At 28.6% G+C, this 18,160-nt stretch overlaps 1 protein-coding gene across 1 annotated transcript in view; it reads right to left on the bottom strand.

Annotated features, from left to right (window-relative positions):
- Nucleotides 1–16,309, bottom strand: part of LOC129976198 (probable RNA-binding protein 46) — a 35,126-nt gene extending 18,817 nt beyond the window's left edge. Inside the window, exon 1 of the mRNA XM_056089647.1 lies at nt 15,523–16,309. Coding sequence (XP_055945622.1) covers nt 15,523–16,161 — 639 coding nt within the window. The 5' untranslated portion in view covers nt 16,162–16,309. The remainder of the gene's footprint in view (nt 1–15,522) is intronic.
- Nucleotides 16,310–18,160: the final 1,851 nt, after the last annotated feature.

Raw genomic sequence — 18,160 nt, 5'->3', positions numbered from 1 at the left:
CTGCTGAGCTTATGATAGATTTTTTGCCGTCCACAGTCTGGTCTTCGAAGTTTTTGAAACAAAACAGTAATCGCACTGATAAATATTTTTAATTTGATGAAATATTTTTGCTTTATTCATATGTTAGCGTGATACAACGCCAGATTATATTTATATATGTTGCTGATTTGATGTGCAAACACTTTTAATAGTGTTATCCGGTGAAAAAAGACAGGTAAGATCAAGCGATAGTTCGAGTCAGACGAGCGAGAGAGGTCCGACATTAGTTACGAGTAGCGTCCACCATTATGATTTCCCGAAACATACTTCGCTCGGATTATTTAGTAACAGTTATTTTAGATTTTAAAAATGTGTCTGAGTTTTTGTTTCAATGCCTATGAGTCTTCTCCATGTATATTGCCTGTATCAGTCAAGAATGAAAAAAGTTAAAAAACTTATTGCGACTCACTGGTGCTATTTTCATTATCCAAAAAAAGTACATTCTCTTTCATAAAGTAGATTTTCTTAAAGCATTTTGCTTAGCAATGCTTTTCTTTTTTGAAGGGTGACGACGATATTTCTGCTGGTATTTACAAACATTTATTCAATCTACTAGTTCAATCAATGCATTAAATGCAAGTTTTTGTTTTTACAGTGGCAGAGAAGACCTATCGAATCTCAAAATATCTAAATCATTTACTAAAGTGAATTTAAGATTTTTTTTTTTAACTTTAAAATTAGTTGTCTTTGACATCAAATAGGTTCGCTGGAAACATGGGTCGTGTTTGATTTAAATTATACCTCGTATACTTAGCTTGAAGATCATGATTCTCTCAACATGGTAAAAGTTCAATTAATGAAGGCGAGTCCCAGGACATCATGGTTTCATTAAAAACTTGTCTCTTGGTATTTATCTCAAGCTATAAATTGTCCTTTTTGAGGTTATATAAAACCCTTTCCTGATTCTTCAAGTAAACTGTGTAAAAAATTAGCAGAATTATTCTCCTTAAAGTTTCAACAAAGAAAGAAATATAACACGATTAAATATCTGATAAAATAATGAAAAGGTTCGAATTTCATATTGTAAATTAGACAAGAAAAGTATTTTTAAAAAACAGTTCATATTCAAGAAAATCTGCGTGACAATCATTCGTGTTCATTTAAAAGAATTTATTTAAACTGCGCATAAACTGAATTTGTATGGAAGTTAGGGAAGGAAAACCTTAAAATTTTACTTAAACTTGTTAACTAACTGAAATTTCCAAAAGAAGCTACTTTGAAGTGCACACTCTCATCTTCCAAAATAAATATGTAAACATTATTTAGCAGTTGCGTGGAGGAATAGAAGAAAGTTTTGAAAATTTTAAAACTTCGATTTATTTCATCCAGGAGACATATTATTTACAAGAAGCGATGATCAAACTGACGTTCGTCTACATCGAGACACAAGTGCAAAAAAAAAAGACCGAAATTTTCCCTTCAATGGCTTTTAGTAAGAAATTTTGTTAGGGATTTCTTTGACACGTGTAGTATTAGGAAAGGGAAATTTAAATATCTTTAAAAGAATGTGCCAAGCATTAAGGAATTTTATCCCTTCACTCGGAGCGTGGGAAAATACTGAAGTGAGCAGTTTTTTACAGCGCGTGTTTAAAATAATTAAATACAAAGTGGGAATTGGATCAGGAAATAAGAGATCATTTTAGAATGAAGTTAATATGGGCTAAATTAAAATAAAAATTAGGAAATTATTTAGGATTTAAATTAGATTAAGAGACATCATTACATATATGTGTCGACATACACATTCACAGACTCTTTCTTTTAGATATTAGAACTATTTAGATACTATTCCATGCCTATTTAATAATATATAAAATTTAGGGCAATTAAATTTAATTCCAATTTTTAGAAAAGTTCGCGACAGACAATCAAGCTTAAAGCGGGAAGTTTAGGCATCTAATTCGTGTGTAACGTGTTTGAATAAATGATTCTAGAGAAAAAATGTAGTTATTTTCCATAAACTTGCGTCAACAATACACTATACGTAATGAAAGCACATAAAGCAGAAAGGATTACACCCTTTTCTATTTTGATTATTCCCATCGCAGTCATGCTTGTCTTGTCCATCAAGGTATTTACCAGCTGACAGAGAGAAATGTGATTTAACACTGACGACAAATTGTCATGAATTCGTTCATCCGCAAGTGGAGAGGTGAAAATGGCTGTTCGAACTTCAACAAACTCTTCATGTACCTTTGAACCAAAGATGACCAGAAAGAAAAGTTTCAAAATGAGAAGAACACCAAGACACGCCCCAAAAATAATTTGTGAGAGAATTCTCTGTTTCATAAAAAACGACGTTAAAACTAGAATCTGAAGCATAAACAAACATAACAAACCAAAAACTAAGGGAGATATCGCTTGATCGATATTACTCGTGATAAATGACAGGTGTTTAAAAGATTGAGCGATTTTATGACTTATTTGAGGAGTTGTGTTGGGGTAGTATGAAACAATTTCTTTTTTGAAATCGGATATTATGCAGGACAAATATTTATAAATGAAACAAACCAATACAAAAGTTAATGTCTTTGTTATCATTAAAATAAATGAATTTGCCGCCACCACAAGGGATGATAAAAATGCGTAGTAATTATAGTAATCTCCAAGAATAGAGTAACCAAACATGAAAAATTTCATCCTTTCATTTTTTTGTTCTGGCTCATCAAATATGAAGGATAATAATAAAATCATTCCGGTCGAATAGCTGACAAGAACAGCTAAAATGATCCACCATTTGTAAGATTTCCATTTGCATCTTCTATACGTGGAATGTAATAATTGTAGCTTCAAAAACACTTCAACAATAGTTCTTCTTTTGATTATCAAATAGAGTCGTAAGAAAGTGACCAACAAAAAGTTGGAACTTGTTGTCAAGTTTTCGCTTTCAAAATTATTTATAAAAATATAGTATGTGTTAATAATTATAATGTAAATTGAGGCGATATGATAGAATGCGCTTAGTAACTTATTTAGGACAATTTTTAACTTCGAAGGACTTTCATCAGAACATGGTATCCCTACTATCAAAAAAGAATTCAGAATCAGCAGTATTTCATCGCATTCATTTCGTTTACTTTTCTTCGATTCTGTCCAAGCCATGATATGAAAAAAGATTACATAATCAACTAGTAATAACCGCTTTTCATTTGAACATCTTATCAGTTAAACTAACATAAATATATTTGAAGTAAGTCCCAAAGAGCAGCTTCGATTCCAAATACAGCTTTTATGACTAATTTAAACAAAGAGATGATGAATATATAACAGATATTTTCTCTTTCATATAATTTAAAAACTCATCAATCTGAACAAATCAGAAAATTAAAAAAAAAAATTGTGTGTGTTATTAGAGATTGGTAACAACACTGATCGAAACAAATCAGCGAAATTAAAAAATGCTTTTTTTTTCCTGCCAGATAATTCAAATCAAACAAGTTTTTAATTTACTAAATTGACAATCATTTGAGTTGTAGCCCAAAAAATCAATAATTTATGTATTGATTTTCTCTAATATATGTATACCATTACTACAAGAGGTTAGTTACATACGCGTTGCTACCATACTTTTTTTTTTCTCTCAGTCTTGTAAAGTTTATTTTATTGACTTTGTTCTTTGAAATTAATGAAACATTAATACAATCATCGATCCCATCGTTACTTCAACCACAAAACTTTTTCAAAGAAATGATTACTACATAATAATACTGTTGAAGTATTATATATTTCCATCTATAATTGGAGCGTTTCATATCTACAATCTCACAATTTTATCTTGAATAAACATTAAAGGATTATGTAGAGTAGTTGCTTTTTCACAAGGACAAATATATCCAAATTAAAAGTTATTTCTGCAAATAAAGCAAATATAAATTAAAAGATCAAGAATCTATACTTATAAAAGGAAATGTTTGGGTTTCGTCGTCCCATAGACTGTGCAAATATTTTTAGAAAGAGAAAAGGTGCCCTTAAAGCGACTCTTTTTTAAAAATTTAAATTAATTAAAAATTAAGAGTGTTCTTAATGTTTCTCTGCCTCAATTTCCGAAAATAGCTGAGGCAAAATATCGATAATTAATGCCCAAATTTAAATTATCATTAAATTTCGTGTTATATGTCTTTTTTTTTAATATTAATTAGTCGCCTTTGACGATCACTTCATTCACCTTGGTTAATGGTTGCTAAAAATTTCAATTAAATATTCAACGAAACATGGTATTAAGAGCTTCATAAGTGAAATAGTTTTAAAATTCAAATTTTTGAAGACATAATTTTAAAAGCCTCAGATTATTCTATTCATTATGTTATGCACTGTTTTGTAAATATTATTATTATGAAAAAAACAGCATTATTAAAAATGGGCGCATTAAAAAAATTTTTAATCATTCCTTGATCCGGAAATTGCACCTTAATTGCAAGTACAATAAAATTTCATAAACTTAATTACAAGAAAGTCATCAAAAATGGTAAAAAAGCCAGGCTGAAATATTAGCAGCAAAAATGAAAGCAATTTCAATGTTACATAAAATATGAAATTTATTATTGTAAAATACATTTAAAATATTTTACAAAAATAAGAACACTGCTTTAAATTTTTCAAAAATTTAAATCATGCTTTTAATTTATTTAAAAGTTGGATAATCTTCCTAGTGGATAATGTAGATATAAGCATGATTCGAAGCACTTTCAAATTAAAAAAAAAAAGACAGGAATATTTCTTCTTTACATTTTAAGCATCAGGATGGCAAAATTTTAGCAGTAACCTTTAAAAAGTATTACAAAATGCTTTTTCAAAATTTTTTGAACATTACTATTTATTCGCAATTTTTTTTTTTAAACGTTTAAACGAATTTTAGATTACTTTTGAAAATCAATCCTGACAATGGAAAAAACTCTGAAATTTTATTGAAAGACATTTCTGAATTTTCAGTAGCAGTAACCTTTAAAAAGTATTACAAAATGCTTTTTCAAAATTTTTTGAACATTACTATTTATTCGCAAATTTTTTTTTAAACTTTTAAACGAATTTTAGATTACTTTTGAAAATCAATCCTGACAATGGAAAAAACTCTGAAATTTTATTGAAAGACATTTCTGAATTTTCAGTAGCAGTAACCTTTAAAAAGTATTACAAAATGCTTTTTCAAAATTTTTTGAACATTACTATTTATTCGCAAATTTTTTTTTAAACGTTTAAACGAATTTTAGATTACTTTTGAAAATCAATCCTGACAATGGAAAAAACTCTGAAATTTTATTGAAAGACATTTCTGAATTTTCAGTAGCAGTAACCTTTAAAAAGTATTACAAAATGCTTTTTCAAAATTTTTTGAACATTACTATTTATTCGCAAATTTTTTTTTAAACGTTTAAACGAATTTTAGATTACTTTTGAAAATCAATCCTGACAATGGAAAAAACTCTGAAATTTTATTGAAAGACATTTCTGAATTTTCAGTAGCAGTAACCTTTAAAAAGTATTACAAAATGCTTTTTCAAAATTTTTTGAACATTACTATTAATTCGCAAATTTTTTTTTAAACGTTTAAACGAATTTTAGATTACTTTTGAAAATCAATCCTGACAATGGAAAAAAACTCTGAAATTTTATTGAAAGACATTTCTGAATTTTCAGTAGCAGTAACCTTTAAAAAGTATTACAAAATGCTTTTTCAAAATTTTTTGAACATTACTATTTATTCGCAATTTTTTTTTAAACGTTTAAACGAATTTTAGATTACTTTTGAAAATCAATCCTGACAATGGAAAAAACTCTGAAATTTTATTGAAAGACATTTCTGAATTTTCAGTAGCAGTAACCTTTAAAAAGTATTACAAAATGCTTTTTCAAAATTTTTTGAACATTACTATTTATTCGCAATTTTTTTTTTTAAACGTTTAAACGAATTTTAGATTACTTTTGAAAATCAATCCTGACAATGGAAAAAACTCTGAAATTTTATTGAAAGACATTTCTGAATTTTCAGTAGCAGTAACCTTTAAAAAGTATTACAAAATGCTTTTTCAAAATTTTTTGAACATTACTATTTATTCGCAAATTTTTTTTTAAACGTTTAAACGAATTTTAGATTACTTTTGAAAATCAATCCTGACAATGGAAAAAACTCTGAAATTTTATTGAAAGACATTTCTGAATTTTCAGTAGCAGTAACCTTTAAAAAGTATTACAAAATGCTTTTTCAAAATTTTTTGAACATTACTATTTATTCGCAATTTTTTTTTAAACGTTTAAACGAATTTTAGATTACTTTTGAAAATCAATCCTGACAATGGAAAAAACTCTGAAATTTTATTGAAAGACATTTCTGAATTTTCAGTAGCAGTAACCTTTAAAAAGTATTACAAAATGCTTTTTCAAAATTTTTTGAACATTACTATTTATTCGCAAATTTTTTTTTAAACGTTTAAACGAATTTTAGATTACTTTTGAAAATCAATCCTGACAATGGAAAAAACTCTGAAATTTTATTGAAAAACATTTCTGAATTTTCAGTAAGGGAGCCATCCAAAGCCACAAGACTGAGTAATGGACATCCGCAAATCCATTAAAGAATATTGATGATCTAGTTGTAAGATAACTATATTTGTAATAAATGTATAATTCTTTATGAATTATAAAATCATTTGATAATAAATAATTCATCGTTAAGCATAATCGGCGAAGCTCTTATATCTTCTATCACTCTAATTTGGTAAATATATATAAACATCAAGAGTCTGCTTGATTATAATTGTATACGATGGCGCTTACAGCACCATCTTGAGTCATAAAATATAAATAAAAAGCATATACATTTTAACATAGTAACTAAACTAAAAAATTAAGTTAATGATCATTTACACGATTCATTTAAAAAGGATTTTATTACTAATATGTAGATTATTACTACATTAAAAGATGAATCTAAAATCATAAAAAGCCTAACCCCGCACTTTTTTAATGAGGAAGAACTAACAGTCCAATGCCGGAACTGTTCCAGCTAATTTGGAATGCAAAGCGGCGTTCCTACGACCGGGGGATCTTCAGACGGGTCACGCGTTCCTCCCTTGAGCCCCTCTTGCGGTTTTCTGGGGTGCTTTGATGCCTGTCTAGTTTACCGACAATTAAACTGGACAAACATCAAAGCACCCCAGAAAACCACAAGAGGGGTCGAAGGGAGAACGCGTGCCTCATCTGCCGTCTGGACAGGTCGTAGGAACGCCGCTTTAGACATCATTAATACGTCTTTTTCACTGACGATTTAATGCAGTTTCTTTCTAGATAACACTTTATATAATAAACATTTTATATATAACTTATATAAAACTATTTATTATAACTGTTCATTATAACTTATTTTATATATAAATACTTGCTAACCATATATTTATTTTCGAGGAATAGTTTTGCAGGTCTATGAAATGTTTTATTTTTATTTTCGCTGATTTTGAAAAGAAAAAAAAGTAAATAAGATTCGAATCCAGAACTTCGCAGTATGATACTTCAGAATTAGTCTATATTTTAATTTTACAATTTATTTTAAGTTAGCAGTTTTTGGCAAACAGCTTGTTGGCTCAGCTAATAAATTTTTTTAAGACTGTTAAACTATTTATATGGAATGCACCTTTTTAAAATTTCAAATTATTATTTGAAACGACTGGAAGACATGATTTTAATCGAATGAATCTATTGTAAATATTGTGAGTGCAAAGTAAGAAGTATATACTATGTTACGAAATAAAAACGAAGCGAAAATACTACTTCCGCGTTTATGTCCAAAGAAAGCAATTATTTTGATTATTAATTTAAACACTGACAAAATCGCACACGATTGAGGGTTTCGATGGATGAGTTAGTATGTCACCAAAACAATATAACCCAAATTATATTAAAAAAAATTATTAAAAGTAAAGAAAAATTGTAGGAAGATGAAAGTGATATTATTAAACATGTTTTTTTTTTTTAATTTTACGTTAATGTAAAAGATATTTAATAAAACAAGATAATAGTTTTTAAATATATGAATATCAATTTCTACAGACAAACCACAAATTTTATTAATCTGTTGGGTCTATTTTAACATTGTTTGAATGTTATCTCTATTATTTTGATTTTTCTTTTTACATATTCTTATCTCTGAATCAATGGAGTTTTTAATGACATACTTTCCCATACGTTTCTAATAATATTTTATAGTTCATTAAATAATTACGCGCAGCTTGAATTACATTTTGCTGTGAAAACGTTCAATGTAGCGTCTGTCATATGGCGGTCTCTTTGAATTTGATTGCTGTCATTTAATATTAAGTAATATAAGCGATTTCTGTTCCACGGACGTTAGCTTTATATTATATATATATATATATATATATATATATATATATATATATATATATATATATATATATATATAGTAGGATTAGATGTACCAAAAATGTATAAGTATCTTTTCAAAGCACACGTGTATAACGCAGTAACTAAAACAATCCACTGTGGCAAAATATATTTAAAAATAGTTGAGAAATTTATTAAAATTTGAAAACAACTGTAGGGAAATAAAACAAAAAAATAAAACCTAATTTGAATTTAAAAGAGTGCAAAAATAGTGTCGATATGTTTCGGAGTTATAGAGTGAAAAAGGTCACATTTCTGATTAATTTTGATTCAAAACCTACTTTAAATTTTGAAAGTCTTTTTCTTAGAACACATTATCCAAGAAGCAATAACATATCAGATTTGCTCTGAAGAATGCCGAGTAATTTTATACTACTTCGTATATGAAGGAAATAAAAGAGAAAGTACTGCAATCGTCAAGGAATTCAAATCCAAGATTTTGGCTAATTTCCACATTCCAGACATCCTTGGGTCCGAAAAACACTTTTTACAATTAAGTCCATAAACTCTGTCAGTAACTCAGAAATGTTTCAAGCTAGATGTATGAAAATTGGTATATATGGTCTTGACTATCGAAATATAAGTTAACGCAATCATTAACAAACACAGGGAGAGCTATATGGATGAACTTAAGTACTCAGATTCAATTAAAGTGCATCAGATCTGAAACCAAATCCGTTCAAGGGTTGACCGTCTGCCTATCAGTACTTCCATAAACATGCAATTGGGATAACTCAAAAACGCACCGTCTTTAACATATGAAATTTGGTGCATGACTTTGTTGCTAAAATTGTTGTTCTGCGTCCAATTTTGAGTTTAATCGGTCGAAAAAAATAGTTCAAAATACAAATTAGCTTTTCTGCTGTTTTTGCAGTGACCATATTCCAGCGATTAATCGCTAATCCAAAATATCCTTTTTCATTACTACTTTTTCGTCAATGGCATATGGTTAAAAAATACTCAAGTACATTTAATATAAATTATTGAAAAACGTGTCGGTAAGTCCATTCTTGATGATTTTAATCATGTGCAGAGCAATTTACAGAAATATTGTTATTCTAAAAAATCATTTTCATACTAAAAAACATCCGCTCATATTTATAAATAGTATCTGATTCATTCACATTAAATAATAAAAAAAGTCCAAGTGCATTGCATATTTAAAAACACAATTCGACAACAATCTTATTTATGTATCTTTCACATCCGATATCATGGTATTGTTTTGACGACTATAAGGCGCCATGGCAAAAGATAAATAAATTCCTTTTTTTCTTCGACTTTATTTTTTTTTAATTATTTATAAGCATAATTTAGAAGGAAGAAAGGAAAGAACAATTTATAGTATTCATATTTAACTCTTTATGAACGTTTCAGTCAACAGCAAAGCATTTCGTAATTCAAAAAAAAAAAAAAAAAAAAAAAAAGCGCGGTGTTTTATGTTTTTTGTAATTTTTATTAGCTTCAAAATGAGCTTAAAGATATTTTCCGTGAATCAGAAAAAAATATCCATTAAAATTTTCAAAATATTACTTTAAATTTTTAAGAATTAATTACAGTTAATACTTTAACCATTCGAATGGTGATTTATTTCGCATACAACATACACATTAAAAAAAATAAAGGATGAAATATACATTAAAGCTGAAATCGTTCTTTCCTCATGAATAGTAATATTAGATAATCTAATGAGTGCCAATTTGAGGAATGGGACACGGAGTTCTCGAGCTCCAAGTTCTTAACCTACGATGGTAAGTCAATCATCTAACTCTCCGACCCGCCACGAAGGCACACGGATTTAAACCATAACATTGAATGAACGGACCGCCGCAACAGCAACATTGGCGGGAACTGTGGTTGAGTCCTAAGGACCGTCACCGGCCACGGTACAACCCTCCCCGAAAAAAGTACGTCCCGTCATCGATAGGAGGAGTCAGATCCCCCCACCTATTAATGTACCCTCCAAGGTGGCGAGATCCAACCACCATGCCGGAAGCATCTCATCCTCATTTCGAGGTGCCCCCCCCCCGGGGGGTTACCTACGATGGTAAAGATGGTAATGGTACGGACAAAGCATGGAAATTACTTAGCAAGTGCTTGTGCATTAAGATAGTTACTAGTAAATACAATGCGTGGTAATAGTAAAATATTAACAATGTTTCGTGAAAAAAGGCAGAATTTTACAAAGAGTGTTTTCAGCAAAATCGGTTAGGAGTCATGCCGGCGTGGTAAAACTAAGAAAAGTTTCATAAGTTAAGGCTGTCTCTTAACATTCTTCAGAAAGCTCGGGGTTATATGGTTCAATTTTTTTAATAACAATGTTGTCAATTCTATCCAATTTATCAAAGAATTTTGTTGATATTTTTTTTATGGAAATTTTTTAACGTAGCAAGGCTAAGATCTTTGCGAATGTCGCTATTTCTAACAAACCACGACAGGTTAATAATTTGCCGAACCGTCATATTTTGCTATCTTTCGATAATGGGAAGGCGGAATATAATTTTACAGATTAAGAAAAAAAAATTCTGTGAGAGTTTAAATAAGTACCCTAATGAATATTTTTAGTAATCCAGATATAAAAAAATGCACAAATATATAAGCATACTTGAAACTACATTAACAACGAAAGCAGCTGATACCGCATCTGGTAATTAACACTTTTTTGAATAACTTTCAATGCAACAATTTCTTTTTAAAAAAAGGTTCTATTAAAATGCATACTGCTGTCTGTTTTTAATTATTATTATTATTATTACAGTTTCTATAACAATAAATTTACAATTGTAATTACAATTATTGATGAAGTATTGCCGTAAATGATTGTAAATACAATTGATATAGTTACCAGATACGGATAATAATTTTTTGTAGACAAAATTTTAAAAATTGAACACCTTAATTTCATTCAGTTCTTGTAAGAAAATTTGAATTTTAATCCGAGTAACAATTTGTAATAAAAAGTATTGCAAGTATAAATCAGTTAGTCCACAAAAGATCTTGTTATTTCATTTCATAAATATACAATATAAATGTAAAATAACATGGTAATCTCTCAGTAATGTTTCAACTTTTTTAATTATTTAAATCATTAAACTAACCTGTATATAAAACAATAACCTGTCGAATTCTGTAAAAGATGCCTATAAAAAAAAGTAAAGATTTAAACTATTCCTTCATGATGTAAATGTGAAAAAAACTAACAGTTATATATTTATTTATTCGTAAAAAGAGTTGAAGTGAAATAATGTTCATGTAAAATGAGCGCTGCTAAAATAATTTTGAAATCCAATCCATTGCGAATTTTAAAGTGAAACAGTATGTCATGTCGCACATAGCACATCATGAGAAAAACGTTATTTATTAAAGATTATTAAATAACGTTTCACCTTATTTATAACTATTTATCCTCAAAAATAGTTTATAATTATTTATCCTTATTTATTAAATAACATGCTATCCTACTGTTTTTATTAAATTCTGATTTCATAATATAACTGTATAGTACAAAATTTACAAATTAATAAATTAATTTTACCTTATAATTATTTTCAAGAGTGGAATTGTTAGTTTTATGATATACGTTATCGACTTCATCCGTTATTTCATAAAAAGGATAACATATTTTATAAAAAAATTTTACAGGTCAGTTAAAAAGTTAATTCCACTTATTTGTAAAAATTTTAAGTGAAAGGCCATTTTGATTAAATTTCATGGAAACATTTCAGATATCTGTCCCTATCGTGCGAGCTAGCGGCTTTCATGTAGTATTATTAGTTTGTCTAACGATCTGACAGTATAAGTTTGTCTGATGATTATTTCTAAATAAGTTCCACTTGCTGCAAGTGAAGTTCAAATTGGAAAAACGTGCACTAATTCGTTTTTAGCGAGTAAAACTGTAACTGTACTGCAAACAATTGTCAAATGCATGAAGGATGAAAATGCTTTGTCACGTCAAGTTATCGCGAAGTGGTGTAACAGGAGAGAATGGACATAAAGATATTAATGATGCTGAGCTTGAAATAAAACTGCGACAATTTCTGAGATAATTGAACGGGTTTTCTTTGCAGAAGAAAAAAAATTATGCCAAGCTTCGACAAATGTTTAAATAATGGGTGATTGCTCAGAAAAGTAAATTTTATTAGGAATTTTAAGATGAAGTTATTGTAAAATTCTGATCTTGTTTTATTTTCTTAAGCAGTCACACTAATTTTTTGACTACTCCTCATATCCAATATATATTTCAATTGCATATATAGCTTAACCTTTTCTAGGGCCGTAGGAAGTATGCTTCCCACCAAATTTATCAATCTTTGTATGAATTTATATAGGTTGGCATAAGTTTTGACATATTTTTTTAGAAAGACTAACTTAGATGCTTTAGTTCTTTATTTTACACAAAATGTTATGTCTTTATTTGATAATTATTAATTAACCAAATTAATTCATTAATCAAATTAAGTTTATCTAATAAGCTAAATGAATCCGTTTTCTTATTCTAATTTCAAGCCTAAAAATATTTTAACATAATATTAGTAAAAAATGGAACTATAAGGGTTAATAACATATATTTAAATAACAGCATAAATAATCACCGTATTCCATACATATTTAAACAACAGCATAAATAAATAATGTGAATATTTCGATAAAAATCTGAAAAATTTGGTATAATTTAACATGATTATTATAGTGAATCAGCTATCTGTTATTGTTCCAGTTTATCACATTCCTCTCACATAAATTGGATCAATACATATTTTCAGTCCACAGATATTCGATGAACAAATTATTTGAAGTTTATATGGGTATTTAAAAGGAATACGGCAACAAAGTTATATATAAACAAATGACGTAAAAAGTTTTCTAATATTAAAAATCACATCATATTTTTTAATATGAAATATAACTATATTAATTCTGAATAATTCAAAATTTAAATTCGGAATTGTTCTTTCAACTGTCGCTACAACTTCAATGAAATGAAAAATATGACAACTAATTATAGGAAATGTAAAATTCATTTAATAATTTTCCTGCTATTTTTTCAGAATATCAACTAACGGAATTAAGACGTTTAGATTTTAACTTGGATTAATTTTTTTTTTTAGCTTAACTTTCTTACGTCGGGAAATTTTGTCACTATTAATTCACACAATTTAGCATTAGTTATGTTCTTATACAATAACAATCTTGCATCACATTACATGAAAAATATGTCCCTTCATTGCTGACAGGACCATAAAACACAGCGTATTTCTAAAAATGCCAAATTAAAAAAAAAAAAATGGATCTGAAAAACAACTAGAAAACACTGCTTTTTATACAAAAAAAAATGTCAGGTAACAGTTGTTAATAATATTTACAGTTCGTGTGTTTGTAGAATGTTCATTCATGAAAAAATACGCGAAATTTATTGATTTTCCTGTAATAACATCCAAAAAATATTAAAACACAAAAATGATTTTTACATCATCCAATAATTCAAAAAAATATCTTCCCCATGTTACTCATTTTTTGCAGTATAATTTTTTTTTCCAATATTTAATTTTTAAAAACATTTAAAGTGTGTTTTGCAACAATATGTTTCATTGTTGAAATGAAACTCCAACCGATTTTTGCTGCTATTAAGACTTAAAACTGATATTCATTTATGTTGATGATCAAAATTGAATTAAATATAATACTGTAGCCAATACTATAGATTCGGCTTATTTTTTCGATGCCGAATAGGTATCAATCATTATAATGTGTGCTTTTAATAAAATTTATGAAATTTCGTTGTACTTAAAAGTTTTCAGAATTAAATCATAACGAAAATTTTTTAAAGTGCGATCATTCCATTATAATTTAAAAATATAGATATAAAATTAGGTAAATGTATAACTTAATGAAATGAACGGTGCAAAGCTTCTAAAATAGTCTGAATCATAGTGTATCAGTACAATGTAGTGAGTGTATCAGAATTATGCAGGATCCCTAAATAAGTATGAATTATACATCTATCAAAATTGGATGTTTAAATATATTTTACATTGGAATATTATGTGAAATTTTAAATAATAAGACAATTGAAACATATTTTTGAAATTTTTTGAACCTCCCGGCGAGTGAACTGTTCACCAAGATGGCAAATAATTCATAAAGTAAGTAATAATACTATATTTAAGGCAATCGCAATTTAAATTTTAAAAAATTGTCAGTCTCAATAAAATAGCATATAAATTTAACAAAAAAAATCACAACAGTAAAATTATCAACATGACACAAGTCTTCAAATCAAAATCCTGATTTCGTATTAAGGCAAAATAAATTACATTTATGAACAACATTTTCACATCATATTGATAGGAAATTTTAGAGATCAATGTAAGTATTTAATTACTCAATCATTTGAATTGAAAATCTTCGTAATAGAGATGCTCGCAATTATATTGAAATTTTTAACATTGTGAACAGCAATTCACATTATAAAAATATAATAATCTATTCACATATTCTGCATATAAACAACATATTAAATGACTTCATATCACGTCAAAGCAAGATCATTAACTCTTTTACAGACATAGAACGAAGGAAATAAAAATGACTTGAACATTTTATTTAGGTTTCTCAAGTAACAGTATCTCATCATTTAGATACACCATCACAAAATTGTATTTAACTTGTAAAAACATTTTTCCCTTAGATTTAATCAATGAGATAAGGTAATCAACGGAATTTTAACAAATGTATTTACAATTTGTAATAAAAAAAAAGCAAGAATATAGACTTTTTTCTTACCTAAGACACCAAACATTGTATTAAGTAACAACATTAAATTTTATTTTTCTTTATACAATTTAAAAGTATTATTTTACCAATTCATCTTATGTTTGAATCAAAAGATACATGTAGGTTTTTAAATGACATAATCCTTGAACTGTTTGGATATCAGGTGGATGTTTATTCTGAAATATTAACATATGAATAAAAGATTATAGTAACTGATAATCAATAACTAATAAATATTTGGTTTATTAATTCTATAGGTAAAACTTCTTCCCTTAAGTTACTGATAATTTAAAATTAATTAATAAAGCATCTTACCTCTTTTAAACTCTCTTCATCTATTTCAGGTTCAGGATCTGCCCAATCCACTGTTATGGCCTTATTAAAAAGCTTACCCGAACACAGAACTCTTCTGGCAATTGACGCATACCGATGCGACTCGTACTCAACAAACGCAAAACCGCGGTTTTTCGAATGATCATACGGGCAAGGCAAAACACAAACTTTCATCACACCTTCTGTGAGAAAACTTATTTCTCGAAAGACATCATCTCCAGTTTTACTGGTGGGAATGCCGCCAACAAATAATTTGCAATTGTCCACCGACAGCAGAACACCTATTTTTTTGTTCGGACGAATTTCGTACCCATTCAATTGAGAAATTGCCTTTCTAGCGTCCTCTTTATTAGTGTACATAGCAAAAGCAAAACCCCTAGTAGTGCCACTAAAATCAATCATCAATCTAAACTCATAAATGGGACCAATCTGTTCGAAAAGTGGCATCAGTTCGTCTTCATAAACATCTCTTGGCAACTTTCCGATGAAAATCTCGCACCCCTTCGGAGGTGGGGATCCACTCCAACGTATAGGGGGTCCGTATTTTCTTTGCCCATTTTCCTGGACGAATTTATATTCATTTTTCGCACCAATTCTATAATTATCCGTCGGAACAATCATGCTCTTAAACAGACGATTTCTTTTCCAGATCTGCCGCGAATCGTTTTCATTCTTTGACGTTCGACTTTTACATCTGCTCTTCAGAACGAAACATAGCAATCGAAGCAGTGAATAAATAAACAAAAGATATCATTGGACACGTGTATCACCGAAGCCACTCCCTAACCGTATCTAGAGATTTCTTGGTGTGTTTTGATTTTTCTTTTCTTTTTTTAGGTTTTATATGAAACCCCCTTCATCCCCGGATGAGAGAAAAAAATACTTTACGATTCATATACGATTCAATGGCGCCGCGCGGTTTTTATTATATTTTTCTTTTTCTTTACTCAACAGTATTAAACTATGAGCATATGCTTGAATGTATGGAATGGTATTTTGGAAATCAATGGTCTAACCGAGTGACGTTAGTGGTATTTTCTTTATTAGAACGTTATGTCTTCGTGCGTTGGCGCAGCTGAAAAACTCTTGACAACTCAGTTACAGTGGGATGTTCAATTGGTTCAGATCATTTTCATCTAAAAAAAAAAAAAAAATGAATGAAAAAAATTATAGGAATGAAGACGCGGAAATTATATGTAATCTAGTTCTCAAGCTTTTGCTAGTTTCTTATATCATGTAATTAAGAATCAAAAAATGTGTACCGTCTTTAAAAGGTGCGGATTTAAACATTTTGAATCTTAAGTAATGCAAAATACGAGTTTCTTTTTTTAATAAATTAATCAATTCAGTTTAGAAAATTACTACATTTTTAACTGAATCAAAACGTTAATGATTTGTGTTAGATTAATTTTATTATTTATTGTGGGGTTACCTCTATGTTTGTACACGATACTAGTAGACACGCGTGTTTATAAACACCGTCACGACTAAATAGACGCAATTAAAGGATAGATCTGAACACTTATACTCGTTAAAGTGTTGATTATATCCAAATATTTTATAATTAATAGAATTTGCATTTTTAATAATTTAAGTTATTTGTAAATTAAATTATTAATATCTTTTAAATGGACTTGTTAGCGACTCCCTCTCAGCCAGTGGTCCTAGATTACTGCCTCGTCGGAAATCCGCCACTGATATTTTCCAATTAAATAAATATATTCTAAATAAAATGTTTTCATAGAACTCATAGCGGTTTTGAGTTGTCTTTGTCGCAGCCATAATGCCAAAAATGTGTTTTTGGAATTCAGGAAGGTCTAAAACGTGGAGATTCGCCAAATCTCGAGTTTTAGTTTTTTTTTGGCGATTACAATATCTTCTCTGTATTTCGTATACAATAAAGTAAAAATGAAATATTACAGGTAAAATCCTAGATGAGCCCACCTCTTGGCGACTTATTTGAAATCTCGTCAAGTTGACTACTAATTGAATATTTGTTATTTTTATTATTTTTCAATTAAAAAACGATACTTGAAGGCCAGAAATAATAATAAATAAATAATAAAAAATAAAATAAAATAAAAATACATTTAAGAAAATTCGACTATGTTGCCACATTGGCGACGTTATCGCCACTCGTTTGGCGAGAATTCAAAAAGACGCCAAGAGGTGGGCTGTGCTAGGATCCACCCATATTACATATTGAAGCAACCATAGGTAATGTTTATATAGCTATCGAATAATTTAGTATTTTTGAAAAATAATATTCAAATCTAAACGATATATTGTTGAAAAGCTTTGAAGTTTCTAGTAAGAGACAAAAGTTTATATTAATCGCCAAGAACAGAAAGTTTACCTTTGCACTCCGAAAAGTAATTCGATGCATAATTATTCACCTAATATAAAAACTTTTTTTTATCGTTTCGAAAAATAAATATATATAATTGTTTTAAGTGGAAGTCTTTCAAGTAGTAGTAGTTCCTTTTGTAGGTGTTACTAACAATCCAAATTTTAAATAAATACATAAAATCTCAAAATGATGCATCGTCTTGAATGGTGCCTGAGAGGAGCCATAAGAGTGCAAAGGGTTAAACATATGTGAAGAAATAAACTATCATCG

Source organism: Argiope bruennichi, chromosome 7 (assembly GCF_947563725.1).
Source record: "Argiope bruennichi chromosome 7, qqArgBrue1.1, whole genome shotgun sequence".
Classification (NCBI taxonomy): domain Eukaryota; kingdom Metazoa; phylum Arthropoda; class Arachnida; order Araneae; family Araneidae; genus Argiope; species Argiope bruennichi.
This window is presented reverse-complemented; position numbering and strand designations above follow the sequence as displayed.